Source organism: Streptopelia decaocto, assembly GCF_964273445.1.
Source record: "Streptopelia decaocto genome assembly, chromosome: 25".
NCBI classification, from domain to species: domain Eukaryota; kingdom Metazoa; phylum Chordata; class Aves; order Columbiformes; family Columbidae; genus Streptopelia; species Streptopelia decaocto.
The window spans coordinates 1,148,933-1,163,779 of NC_138680.1; the positions used below are offsets into that span (position 1 = coordinate 1,148,933).

At 45.8% G+C, this 14,847-nt stretch overlaps 1 protein-coding gene across 2 annotated transcripts in view; it reads right to left on the reverse strand.

Moving 5' to 3' along the window:
* The window catches only part of ANTXR1 (ANTXR cell adhesion molecule 1), a 90,298-nt gene that overhangs the window by 54,772 nt on the left and 20,679 nt on the right, over nucleotides 1–14,847 (reverse strand). For both annotated transcript variants that reach the window (XM_082072536.1, XM_082072535.1), the window contains 2 exons: nucleotides 13,764–13,824; nucleotides 10,793–10,891 (listed from right to left, as the gene is read on the reverse strand). In XM_082072536.1, the coding sequence (XP_081928662.1) occupies nucleotides 10,793–10,891; nucleotides 13,764–13,824 (160 nt within the window). The remainder of the gene's footprint in view (nucleotides 1–10,792; nucleotides 10,892–13,763; nucleotides 13,825–14,847) is intronic.

Below are 14,847 nucleotides of genomic sequence, written 5' to 3' on the forward strand. Positions count from 1 at the left end.
GAGATACTTATAAACCTGAACTTAGAGCTGTTAGCAAATATTACCAGCTTTATAACGTTTTCCAGGGGTTTTTTTGTTGTGTGTGTTTGTTTCTTAAGCTTCTCTACTGACAGATTTCTTCCCATTCTCCTCTCAAACCTGCAGGTTTCAAATCTCATCCTCAATCCAGATCCTGAATCTTATCTCTACATACTGCAGGGTGCAAGAGCCCTTCGTTCTGTGGGGCCATGTGAAACAGGAATACAATCCATCACCACCTTGCTTTGCTATTTGAAATACAGACAGCAAACCGCAGGTCTCTGACCATCTAAAGTCTCTTCACAGCTGCAGAGTGCACTTAATTAACTTCCCATGGTACACATATGTGCTGGTTTGACTGAAAATGAGTTAATTTTCTGCATGCCATCAGAAACCTCTCCTTTGCGTAGCAAGCACAGTCGTTTGAATTTAGTTTGAGAACAAGAGGTAACACCCCGGGACAGTTAATGTTTCTAATTGCTCTGGTCTGAGAGCCAAGGATGTTCTGAGCTCTGCCCACAGGTGTGCGGCATTGAGGAAGGGGGATAGATAGGGCAGAGTTTGACTGACACCCAGACCGAGCAATGGGAGTGTCCCAGCCCATTAGCACATGCTAATTATTTAAGGAGAGTTGGGATCTTCTGGTTTCTTCCTTGCTTTCTTTGCTCTCTTTGTTAGAGCCAGGGGAGTTCTGTTTGGGACTTTCATGAGTTCATCCCTTTGCCATCCTGCCATTTGCAGAGGCCTCTTGGCTTTTGTGCCTCCTCTTACCCTTCCTCTTACCCTTCCTCTTCCTCTCCGGGATCGGTTTGTGAGACAAGGGCTCTGCTTCCTGGGACGGGCTGGTTGGTGTGGACAGAGTTCATTTAGAGTTCTAGCAGCTTCTCATACAAGTGACCCCTGGAGCTCCCCCCACGACCAAACCCTCGCCATGCAAACCCAGTTCAGTGTTCAGCGCATCACTGACAACAACAGGGAAGGGAAAGGAGCAAGGATAAAAGTTTAACCAAATTGTTTAGCAATCTAACAAAGAGCTGAGCTATTCCGTCTGGTCTTTTGTTTTTGAGGAAAGTTGTGCAAGTTATGATTCCATTTAAGGTGCCAGTGGAAAGAGGAAAAACCATGAAGAGACAGTAACCAAATAATGTGGCAGCCTTCTCTAAAGCCATTTCTGCATCAGCTGCGAGCCTTGTTCGTTCTTCACTTGGCTGCTGAGAGAAATCTGTTCACATGGATGGTGTCTAATACCGATGAGGGCAAGAGCACTAGTGCACGATTGATTCTGGGCCCGTTCCCAGCGCTCAGCTCAGCTGGGTTGTCTCCAAAGCAGCGTCATGCAGCACATTTTACTGCAGTGGATGGGGCACAAGAGATCCAGACTGCAAGAGCTGGTCCCATCACACAGAAGCAGGACTCACCAAGTCGAGCGTTCTTCCCCACACATCCCTACAGGAGGCACTGCCACCAAATACTGCTCTCGTAATTCCTATCACACATTCTAATCCCTATTTCATACCCATGTATTTCTTTCCTTTGGCAGCAATAGAAAAGATTATTTCCTCAGGCGGGTTAGCAAATGTTTATTTTTTACACTCGGTTAAAAAAATGATATGGTAGTGAAATTTGTAGCCTTCACTGAAGTCTTCCTTATGTTTCCAGCAGATTCCATGCCTACATATACACACTTGAATTTTGGGGTTATGCACAGCAGTTATTTTGTTAAGGACTATTTGACACAAGCAGGCAGCTCCAAGTGGAACATTTTACCCAACCATATGGTTTTCACGATCAGGTTTTGCTTCTGCATGGTGGTTCACCTGCTGAGAGCAGCCTGCACGGTTTGCAATCCCCTGGACCTGCTCCTGCCCTTTGCCTGGAAAGCACCGGATTATCGCTGTTTTTCCACAGTGCAAGAACACATACAAACATCTCCACTGCGCTGATCATTAGGAGCAGATGCTTTTAGCACAGACTATTCCTTCGCTATCCCCACACTACCCAGATTATGTCCTCGTTAAGAGGCAGACAGACAACAGGCATTTAAAGTATGCAATGCAGGGATACACCGCGCATCCCTCACTTCCCATCGCCCGCAGCACAGGCACTGGATTTATTATGAGCTTTCATCATACACAGGCATCAGTTTTGCAGGGGAGTTACCCAATCAAACCAGTGGCATTGCCCACTTTGCACAGCAAGGCAGATCCACAGCGGTGGCGAATCTGGCCCTATGGTTCTGTTCTCACCCTGACTATTGAAGATATCATTACCTCCCATAAATTCATGACACATGCCAAGAGAATGAAGACCAATGGCTTGTTTTCTCCTTTGCTAAGACTGGTAGCAAAAGCCAAAGAATTCTCCATGCCAGCGTTCACTAAAACAAAAGCTGGCTTGATTTTGCAAGGCCTTTTTATTTAGATCTCATTAGCTTTTTGTGTCTCTTCTCTCCCTTCCTCCTCCCAACTTGCAGTCAAGTCTATGTCTCTCTAGAAGGTTTATCAGACCCGCGTCCCAGGAGGGGACTCATGGCTGGCCAGGCTGGCTACAGGGAGACATTATTTTGTTTGGAGAATGTTTGTGTTTCACCACAAAAATGAGTGACTATTTTCCTTCACTCTAAACAAAAGAAGATCCATTTAGTTTGCATAATTCTGGCCATCTGACTTCTTCCTGGAAAACTTACATAGGGAAACCAAACAAAACAACACTTCTCATCCGCTATCGCATCTGTATCTGCAGGATGAGTGTGGAAGGCCATCGCTTTGCTCCTCTGCTACACAAAAAACTCGCTGTATTCCTGTGCAGTAAGAGATGGGCCTGAATATTCCCCAACTCTACATCTTGTGCCAAAATCTGGGTTTTGTGGTTTGGACTCCGCTCAGCTGACAATAGTAGTGGAAGGCAGGGGGTGGAGCGCCAGACTCGATGTCGCTGAATTTGCTGCCCAGGAAGTGATTTCTGTCCTGCGGGCTGGGGAACCGTGAAGAAATCGCTTTGCCCCCTTGGTCAGTTTTATAGAAAGGATGCCCAGGCCCCGATTGCATCTCAGACACCAATCAAGGGGAGAGCTTGGACATCTTCAATAAATACTGCAATGCCCCACCAGCAATGGGCACAATCTCCCCCTTACCTGTGCACTTCTAGTCACTGCATCAAGCAAAACGAGGTTCTCGCTGTTTGAAAAGCCTCCACAGGACACTGCACACGTGGGCAACCAAAACTAGTCAGGCATAAGCCATTCAAAGCAGTGTGCAGGAAAGGAGAAGGAGCAAACACCTCTGTTTTCTGTCGATGCCCTTTCAACGAGGCATTTTCTACTGCTCAAATTCCTGTAATTCGCTACTGAGCATTCCTACACCTTTGAACAACTATCTGCAGCCTGTAAAATCTATTATTCCCAGCATTAATGAATAGTTTCTTTTGCCATCAGCAGGGTGTAACCTTTTGGCAAGCCAGGACTTGGAGTACCTCCCAACCACAATAATAAAAGCCTCAATATATGAATGATGGTTTAACAAAGAAGAGCAAATCTCAATAAAAGAGAGGTACAAAAGCCCAAAGAAGGCGACTGAGACAGACCATAGTACTTTCTTTTAGCCACATACCCAAGCTAAAATGAACAGTGTTTTCTCTGGTTAATGGTTCATCTAAGAATTAACTGGCATACTGAAAACTGACTGCAAACATCCTTTACGAAAGGATTTAAGAAAGCACGTTTTCAAATTGCCACTGCAATATTACAAGTGCTGATGGTTGGGCTCCCAATATCAGCAATATTTCAGTCCAGAAAAGGTTGTAAAAGCTGTTTGCCAAACTTCCCGTATATTGGACTAACAATTTCCTTCTGCTATCTCTGTATTTAGGATTTGCCTTCAATTAGAGCACATCTCAGAAAATGCTCTGACCCAGTCTTCTGTTTCTGCAGAAGAGAAGATTCTGGTCTATAAGCCTAGTCCAGCCACACCGGGGGTGTGAAGTCTGGCTGTTGTCACAGAAGACTCCTCAGGAACATCCGTGCTAAGGTGTCTGTTCTCTGAACCTCAGCCCATGTGAGACCAGGGAGCTCTGAGCATTTCCATTGTCCCTTTGTCACCTAAGATGAGATAAAATACCTCCATAATTCTCTGCACTGCACAACCTCAGCTCATCCTGGCTGACTCCTCCTCTTATGCCACTCCTTGCAACAACTCTGCAAGCAAAGTTTGTATTTTAAGCCCATTTTGTGGGGAGACAGGCATGCAGAAAGACACTCCGAGCTAGATAAACTGCTTATGAGAAATACCCATAAATTAGAAATGTTTTGTTAATGCTGTAATGAAAACCACATTGAGATCATGCTATAATCGCTCTGCTTTGTGTAGGGATGCATGAGCTTTGAATGCCAAAGCCATTCAGAGTTAGGGGATGGGGGAAGAGGCAGATAAGCACAGAACAATGACATCACATTCATAACAATCTCTAGATGGGGAGAAGGGATCTGGAAGAAATCGCTTTTTCTCTGATGGGTTCATCTGCTGTGCACACAGCTCTGTTCAACAAGCACACATAGCTCTGAGACTGCTAAGAGAACTTGGCAAAGCAGCACGCTGCTAATTTGCTCATGCTCACAACTGGCAGCTCAGGAGAGCAGCTCATGGCGCAGTCCAACAGGCTCACTCCCAGTCCAACAGGCTCACTCCCAGTACAATGGCCTCACTCCCTGTACAACAGGCTCACTCCCCATACAACAGCCTCACTCCCTGTACAACAGGCTCACTCCCAGTCCAACAGGCTCACTCCCCATACAACAGCCTCACTCCCAGTACAACAGCCTCACTCCCAGTACAACAGCCTCACTCCCAGTACAACAGCCTCACTCCCAGTCCAACAGGCTCACACCCAGTCCAACAGGCTTACTCCCAGTACAACAGGCTTACTCCCAGTCCAACGGGCTCACACCCAGTACAACAGGCTCACTCCCAGTACAACGGCCTCACTCCCAGTACAACGGCCTCACTCCCAGTACAACGGCCTGACACCCAGTCCAAAAGGCTCATTTCCAGTCCAACAGGCTCACTCCCAGTCCAACAGGCTCACTCCCAGTCCAACAGGCTCACTCCCAGTATAACGTGCTCATTTCCAGTCCAACAGGCTCCCTCCCAGTCCAACAGGCTCACTCCCAGTATAACAGGCTCACTCCCAGGCCGGAGTCCTGGTCCAGTCCTGCAAGAGCTCCGCTCCAACCTCGGAGCGGTTCCCATGAGCTCTGGCCTGCTTATTTGCACCAATACACTAATGACACAGCAAGAGACCATCTCGGTCGCCACGCAGCAGAAATAAGCGAGCTTGGGAAAGCACTCACAACACGCAGAGATTCTCCTCCTCGCTCAGACCGAGTTTCCTGACTGCTCTGTGCTTGTTCCTTCCTGGACAACTGCAGAGAAGTCTGCTGGAGGTAAATGCACAGGAATCCTGGTTTAGAAGTGCCTACACTGCAATTTCTTGGAGGCTAGGAGAGCATTTGAGGGAAGCATTTTGATCATTTTGTCTGTTTTCATATTCTTTATCAAGCGATGACTCGGGCCACCCTTCAAAACAGGACACCAAACTCACCTTGGTGGATGTTTTCACCTCAGAAAAATTCGAGGCATATGTTGTATCCTTCAGAAAGGTCACACTCCTAAAAACACCTGATGGAGTTTGTACACAGTGATGGACATTCTCTAACACCACAGCAGAAAGAGGGAAAAGCTACTAGGAGAAAATGACAGAAAAAGATTCAGTGGAGGGTTAAAGTGACATGATCAAGTGGGGACATTGGGGATTAGAGAGTGGAACTGCAAAGTAGAACATTCCTGTGCTAAGAGTGACCAGGCTGTGTGAAAGTAAAGAAGATATAACAAAAAACATACTGTGCTGCCATGAAAGACATGGAGCAACCTGCTAGGGTTTAGCAACAGAAGATGATTTTTAGAAGGCACTTGTTGGGCAGTTTTGGGATCCAGCTCCCTATACAGCTCACTCTCTGTTGATACTGGGCAAAGTCCTGCTCTCGCTGCCTCGGCCTTTTTCCCTTGAATCTGGTACTTGGCGATGAAAAACATAATCAGACTAGTTGGCGCGATGGATCAGCTTTGGCCAGGCCTCCAGAGCATTCACTAGAAGGAAAGGATCAAGCCGCACCTCTGCTGTGGTGCATGCTGTTTCCTCACCAAGCTTTCATCTCTCTATTCAGTTTTAAATCGCATAGGACAGAGCTCTCCTCTATGCCCAGAACTATCTTTGCTGGTTCCTGCACAATCTGGGCAGACAAAGACATTTTAGCACCGCAAAGCAGTCGTAAGTCACTGCACTGGATAACCACTTTTAACACTGTACAGTCTGAAACCAATTCTCCCAGGTCCTGCTGCTGGCAGAAAACACCCTGAACACGCTGAACACGCATCTGATTACAGTTCTGCTCAGCCAAATATTCTTCATGGTTTTTACAGATGTTCCTTTTTTTTTAGCCCATAGTTATGAACATTATGAGCCGATGCTCCCTTCACCTCCCACTTTTCTCTGCCAATAAACCTAATGAAAATCTATTAGCTCATGCTCCTAACCTCAGCAAGCCCTAGCTGTGCTGCTCTACATCTCATCTGGGATAATTTAAGGTTTCAGGAACTGTTGGCTTAGTGTTATCTTTGAAAATACCTCCCTTCCTGATACAATCAGAGGCTGCGAGTTTTCAAGCAAACAAAAACAGCTGAGCTATCCAATCTCCATAAGGTTTCCATAAAAGTCTCATTTGGTTAACTCACATTAAGCTGTTTGCAACCAAGCGCCACAAAAGCGCACGGAGAACACAGGCTGGAGCTGTGGGCTCCAGTAAGGAGAGACACAGAGACACAATCTCACATAGAGCAACTCACATTTAACAGAGCTGTGCCAGTTCCCACCAGGAGAGAGCTGGGTTTGATGTTGTAACGTTGATGAACAACTGTTGAGTTCCCTCAATCCGGGAACAGCTTGAACGCAGGGTTGGAGGACTCTTGCTTCCAGGTCACTGCATCAAACTATCTAGGGCTGTGCAAAATGAACGGAGAAGCCGTGGTGCAACGCCAAGGAGAATGAGCTCACTTTTCACCTATGCATCGATTCAGGACACGCCGCATGTGTCAGGTCAGAGAGCGGGGAACATTTTTGGCCCTTATCCTCATTTTCCACAGCCATTTTGTGGACACAGGAAGACATCTTCAAACGAGAACAAAGCCCACAGGTTGAGCTAAGCTCAGCTGATCTTTCCTGAAAGCTACTACAAAATCATGACAGACACCATAATAAATTACTCAGCTAGACAAGCAATCAGCACACAAAAAGAGAGGAAGGAGTCTTCCTCCTCACCCCACCAACACCAGGTCACAGTGTTTGGGAGTGAGGTAACACTCACAAAAAGTTCCTCCCATTGGCAACACTGGATGTTTTTGTGTCTCGGCAGACAGGACACACTGAATAGTGGAAAGCTGAGCTATGACATTCTTAGTGCGGTGAAGACATGAGGATGTTTCCAGGAACGAATGTCTCGCTCCAGAGCCAGCCAGCCCTGAGGAACCTGCTCCGAGGAGTCACTGGGATGCAACAGCAGGTCACAGCAAACAGCCTCAGGTAACAGAGGGAACGTTCAAGGTAGGGAGCAAATAGTCTTCTCTGCAGGAAAAAGTGGAACAGCAAATCAAGTGCTGAAAAGATTTTACATAGGAGAGAAAAGAAGGAGAGCATTAATATCGCTTCCCTACCTCACAAAGCTGGAGGAACAGGAGGTACTTTCACCTTCCATTCAGGCTCAGAGTCCTGGACTCACAAGGCAAAGGGGACACAAGAAGGACAATTGTTGGATGGATATGGAGGCAGAAATTAATGAAGATTGGGCGATGGAGAAAGGAGACTTGTACCAAATATCCACCTTCTGAAGAGGCCCCAGAAACCAGTAGGATGAGCACTAGGCTGGGTGTAAGGACACCGCGTGCTTGTCTGCGATCTGCCCACTTGGAGCAGGTACCTTCAGTTCCCCCATCCATGAATCGGGGTAGTAGTTTCCTCATTTCATACACAGCTTCTAATGCTTTTTCTCTTCAAGATACAGATCGATTTTAATGCTTCTAAGAAAAAACTCAAACTAAGCCCAAGTTTTTCAGGCCTCCGGATCAAGACCTCACACTCAAAGACCTTTGTTCTGCAGCTTTTGAAAGCAATTTATAGAAGGAGAAATGGAAAGGCATTTGGGGAACAGAGTAACGATGCTCTTCCACTGAGGAAAGACAAAACCCAGCTCTTATCCCCTCCCACACAGGTTGCAAATCTGGCTCCTGCTGGTGCTAAGACTGCAATGCTGCACTCATTGACCCAATGAGTCTTGCTTTAGAGATCAACAGCACAAGTCAAAGGGATATCGGCTTTGAGGGATGTTCAGGACTTACAGCAAGGCCAGGCCAAGCTACAGCAGCGTGACGTGGGCACTGCTAAAACTTGCAACTTTCAGGCTTCCGTCATGCTGAGTGGTGGTCTTGTAACTCCTATAACTTCCATTATACAAGTCCATGCATTTCTTAGCATAAAACGGAACTGCTTGAAAATTCCTCCACTAACAGTTCTCTCCAACTGTAAGCAGCTGCTCCACAAAGTGGGAATTTTCACCCTAATTATGTTTGATATGGGATATTCACATTTTAATTGAAAAAAGGACAGCAGGCATGCAAGCTAAGAATGCTACAAACTCAGCTTCCAGCAACCAAACCCAAAGGTTTTTGGGTTTGCACCACACAGTTTCAGCCTTTTGATGAAAAGAAAACTTCTAAATATTTAAACAACAATTTCATTTCCACTGGAACCCTCCAGGTGGTGAGAGAAGGGAAAGTTTCCTGCCCAGCTCTAGAGAACTACGAGAGACTCTGTAACACACATGATCCAAACAAAACTTTGGATCTGAACTCTGGGGAGAAACCAAGCATGGTTTAAAACCTAAATGCAGCCATGATGCAGGCTGAAGGATTTCTGGCCACATGTCAGGTTTGGGTCTGAGTTTATGGAGCTTAAAAGGAAAAGCATGAATCTGTGGTTGCCTCTTCTGTTCTTTTTTGAAAGCCACCTCTCAGTTGCTCACACATCTCCAGCGCTTATCTCTGGGCCGCATGGAGGTGCCTCCAAAGCAGATAATTCACCGTGCTCCCCCCACCCCAGCGCATTTACTCAGATCCTTCTCCTTCCCGGATCCCTCAGCCCCCCCGATGTGGCCCTCCAGCTTCTGCTCTTCATGTCAACACACACAACATCTGAATTAAGCAAACGTGAGGCAGAGCCAGCCAAGCTCTCTACTTACTGACACAAGAGCTGGCAATTCCAGAACCTGTCTGCTACAGAGGAGGCCAGTGTAACAGTACAGAAACCACGCAGGACAAATTCTATACGCTAGCTGTCTTATACCCTGAATGCTCACTGGCATTCCTCACAGGGCAAACAGCTTCAGCAAACTGTTCCCCTGCTCCAAAGAGCAAATTACACAGATGCTCAAACCATGGGCAAGTCCAACACTGAGCCATTAGATTTCCACATGTAAGAAACTAATTCATGTGTTTATTTTATACTCAGAAGGGTCAGGGCCACCACCAAAACGATCAGGCAGCTTCTGAATAGATTCCATGCTAGAAAAGATGAATTCTGCTGTCACTGGTGGTATTTGCTGTGAGTTATGCTATCGGGTTTCCTGTGTGGGTTTGCAGGCACGACAAATGAGGACAAGAGGATCATTAGTTCTTCCAGCTAAATGGCGCTCAGTACAATTCACAAAAAGACCAGACACTCAGGCTCTAATTTGCTTCTTACTTCAGTTCTTCTGCTTGGTGAACTCTGTAGAGGAAACATCTTTCCAAGCTGCACCCACAGGAGCCCAGCAATGCCTCAGTCACTGCTCCAACACACCTTCCAGCACCAGTGGTTATCTAAGCTGCATGACCAGACCTGCTAAGTACCACAAAATACAGGGGAGGAGACAAACACACCTGATTCCCCTACATGCTGAACCCAGCAAGATAAATAGAGATGCTGTTTACAGACAAGCTTCTTGCTGTCTAGATTTTGTCCCCTCCACTGCTCAAGCTTATCTGTTCACACACTGGTCAGAGTCACAGCATACAATACCACCAGCAATTTTCCTCTAAAACAAGAATCTCTTTGCAAGAGGCCTATTGCTCAACTGGAATGGACGATTAAGCTTTTACTGGAGCCCAAGGATGCATGCTGAGTTTCAGAGAGATCATAACCATCTCTTAAACGTCACTGCTTGGCAGGGTCCATTCAAATTAAGCTTATTTGCAGCCTCCTCCTCTCACCTATGTCTTAGACATGCCCAAACTGGGGCCACTTTTACAAACCATTGAGTACTGTCTGTAAAACCCAAAAGGGCCATGTCTCTTCCAACCTTGTCACCTACAGCAAAAGCTTGTGCAGTAAAGAAACCAAAACAAACTAGATAAGATTTCATTTAGGTTCACAACATTTTTTACATTCAGGGCAGCTCTGCCTAGTACACGTCATTACACTTCCCCTTAGATCCAAGCTTAACCTGCCTGGCTCAGCCCTTCCTGGAGCCATGTGCTGAGGCTGCTTTTCCCTCAGCTTCACATCATTCTGCAAACTTAATAGCTCCTCATCCCATAATTATTACCTTCACAGCAAAGCTATTTGAAGGTCCAAAATGTTTTGAAAGCAAACGTCTGCCAGCGCACTCAGAAAAAATCAAATCAAAACTGCTTACTGAGAGTAACGGTGTCATTGATCCTGAAACTGCAGAGCACTCTGTCAACGTTACGGGCGTGTCGAAATCCATTTCCTCTCACCACAACCTGAAACGATTCTGTAGCAAAAGAGATAGAGGATTATTGATACGCAGTGAGGCAAAGAACAGTCATTTAGGTAAGTCATATATGTCAAAAGTTTTCACTTGAGATCTCTTGAGCTATAATTTGAAGTTTAACAATTTTTAAAAGTCTCTCCCTACCCTATTTCAACTTGAGTTTTTAGAACCAGGAAATACAACAGATACTTTTTAACTGACCTGCAGTGAAAACATGAAGCTTCAGATCTGGACACTGAGCTTTCCCCTCCCCAGGTTGCCATTTTAAATGGCAGAGTGTTTTGGGTGAAGAAAGGCCTTCCAGTGACAACCCGGAGAAGCTGAAGTGCCACTTGCCTACGTAGCTTCAAAATGGTACCAGTTACCTTGAGTTTTGGCCCTGTTACCTTGAAAAGTACTGGGAAAGGTTTACCTACTTCCTGCAGCCACCACTAAGGCTGCCTCGCAAGGAAAGCACTGTTTGCAGACGTTCAGGTTTTGAAACAGGGCCACAGTCCCAGAAAAGTTCTGGCGGTGGCCATGGGGACTCCAGCAAAGGAAACAGCCCCCGTAATTCCTGTTACTATTGAGGAGAGGCACTCAGATAATCCCACTCATGTTCTGCTGCTGAACGTGGTTTGAACGCAAAGTGTTTCACCGTCCAGGACAAGCAGGAGGAATCAGAATCACCACTCTGGTTTTAGAATTCCCAGGAGCAACAAGGAACCTAGTTTTTGCAGATTTGAAGTTTTCCTCTTGCACTTTACAGTCTCCATCTTCTTTCATCTCCCTTAAGGGCTCGCACACTGTACTTGTCAAAAAAAGCAGATTTGCTCTGGAATCTGGGCTCTCTTCCAGGTCCCACTCGTTTACAGCCAAGTTGCAAATCATCCCACCACATCGAGCCAGGGAGGCTGCCGCGCAGGCCCATTATGTGTTGTCCAAGAGCATTTGGGAAGAAGAGGAGAGAAGAGCTCTGTTCTGGAGTACGGGGGCTGATGAATACTTAAGAGAAATCACAGAAGTCTCAACTGCTGGGGAACGAGAGTTCATGTACAGTCAAAGAACAGCATATCAATGATGTCAGATTAACCACGGGGATCCTGTCTCTGCTTGAGAGTGAAAATGAACAGATACACTCTGCTCTCTGCACGTCTGTACTGCTGCAAAACCAAATCATCAAGAAACTGGCATTTCAGAGTGACTGGTTGCTGCTGAAATTCATTACTCAAGTGCCTGGGACCAGTCTACAGTGCAAGAGAGGGGCTCTCATAGTCTCTCCTTCCAAAAAGCAGCAAAAATTGCCACCACTCTTGAAGGATGTGCACAGCAACAACAGAACACGAGGTAGCAGAGCTACACCTGCAAAAAGTCATTTCAGAAGACACTAGTGCACATAACGTTCACATTCAGTGGCACCTTCTTTAGTCTCAAAGTCCTAAGAGATGGAGTTACCTGCAGTCGAGAGCAATGGAGTATTTGCCAAAACTCGGAGATGAGGCCATGAACTGAGTGTCTAAATAACTGTTGGCATTTTTCAAGGTTAACATTTCTCCTCTTGCAAAGCATTGGCCAAACTCCAACGGTTTCTATAAAACCCTCTCCGTTTCCTCTCAGCTGGCTCTGCTGGACACGGCTGGACATTCCCCCTCCATTCTCATTCTGACACAATGAACGGGAGCGATAAGCAATTGACAAGTGTATTAGAAAGCGTTAAAGATGGTTTCAAGTAATCTTCTGGTTTGAGACATTACGTAAGCATTACTCTGTATCACTTGTGTAAGTAGATATATTTAAAAAAATCTCTAAGGGTGTAAAGTGGATCTAAATCTTCAGTTTCATTTCCTTTCCCAAGCATTTATGGAACATATAGACTGTCATAACAACAATCACCTGCCACGCTCAGGCAGACAGAGCCCTGGTTTGGAACCTTTTTAACACAGGAACTGTTTAAATGGCCAGTCAAAGTGAGAAATAAAGGACTGAGTACTATAATTCATGTCTAATATGCCATCCTGGCTTCAAAAGCCAAAACTACTGCAGTGGCGTGCACAGAATGCAAAACTCATGCCTGGTACTTAGTGGGTATTCAGCCTGGTGTCTGGCATCTGCTAGGAAAATATGAGTACCCAGATATGTTTAGGTAACCAGGCAGTTGCTCCAACAAGACGCGGGAAGGATGGTTAAAGCACATACTTTAGAAGTGAAGACAAAGAAGTAGAGATAATTTGCTTTCTTATTTTTACTACTGATTTAAGAAAAAGGAAGATGCAGAACTTGTCAGGGGCTCATCCTCTACAAACCTCAGCTCTGCTCCCAACCTCTCTACTTAATGACTTGCTACACATTCAACAAGCAGGTAGGATACACTTCACAAAATGTGAGGAATTCGCAGGAAGGAGATGGAAGAGGCTCAAATGGTTCTCAAGCTTTCTTCAAAGAAGTCTGGGTTCTGCTGAATGCAGAAGTGCTTGCCAGGACTTTAAAGCCACAGTGTCCATAGCACAATCATACTAGAACAAGCACACAAAGAGGGGACAGTGCTACTCACACAGGTCACCTGAATGGTATTTAAATTCTAGTCCTCAGTCACTGTATCAACCCTAAATGTCTGAGAAATGTTCAGAGAACACTAGAAGACTTCACAACAAAGTGTTCTCATTTGACTTGCCTGCTAGTTTCTTAAGAAACACTTCCCTCAACAATCCCATTTGATATCATTTGGCAGAAATGGGAAATGTGCAAGTGACTGCAAGATGAAAAGAAATTCACCAACAAAGCAAAAGTTTTAGCTCCAGTTAATTAGTTCCTTTCGTACTCTCCAGCAATTAGAGATAGAGAGAAATGTGTGTTTTAGGAATCATGAACAACCAGGGCCTCAATTCATACTCACCCCCTGCACATATACTGGAAGGCTCTGCTGCCAGAATTTCTATACAGGATTTCTTCAAAATCTAAAAGACAGAAAAAAACATCATGAAGTATCTCAGACTGGTTTCTATAGAAACACAAATCTGAAGGTGTGACACTTGTTCTCAGGTAGACGCTTTACTCGCTGTTGCACTTGGCATTCATGTCACAATTCTGCCATCCTTGCTTTCCACTGTAAAGCAGCCACACGGGTGTCATTGCTCTTCCACAACAGGCTGTTGCTGTGGAGGAACGTTGCCCTCCAGTATCTTTGTCATGGTACAAGTTATCATGTGGCCTGTGATCTGGAACAACCGAGGTGAGCTCTGAAGGCTCCGTGAGGCAATGGCACTGCCCTCTCTTTGCATGTGCCTCTCCAAAACTACTCTGGAGCCCAAAATTCCAAATAAAACATCGCAAGTTTAAGCCAAGCTGTTTGTTTTTGCACTAAAGCATCCTAGGAATATCTACAGTCACTTCTCAAGTCTCAGCACGTGCAGTTCTGAGGTTCTTAACCCGATCTATGAGAGCACACCTGAGCACATCCCCAAAGCTGCACCGTGATTTGTAACCAAATTGTCCAGACAACTGTTCTTTACTTAAACCCAACTTAAATTAAGCAGCATGTCTTCATAAGGGTTGGCACTGCCTTTGACCACTTTACGTGTAGACAGCGATTAACAGAAAGACTTCGGCATGAGGCTTGGCAGGCAGCTTGCGAGGCAGGAGGAGCGTGCTAGGGCTGGATACTCCTTATTCCCATACGGCGCTAAAATCGCTGGAGCTGTTATTTCCATGCAGCAGCCTTTCCCTGCCCTGAGGACCAACTCAAATTCTTCACTGCACACAGTCAGCAAACTCGTGCCAGTGTCCGTAAGCCCCTGTGACAATGGCAGCAGCGACAAGGACCGTGGGTGTCCAGCACGGGGCTGAGCAGCCCCTAGACGAGCTATTCCCCATCAAAATTTAGGTCAGCTCCAAAAGGCAAGTAAATGTCAGCCAAGCATCATGACTCAAATCCAACATGAAAATTATTTTCCCAACTTTAAATTGAAACATCTGTAAGG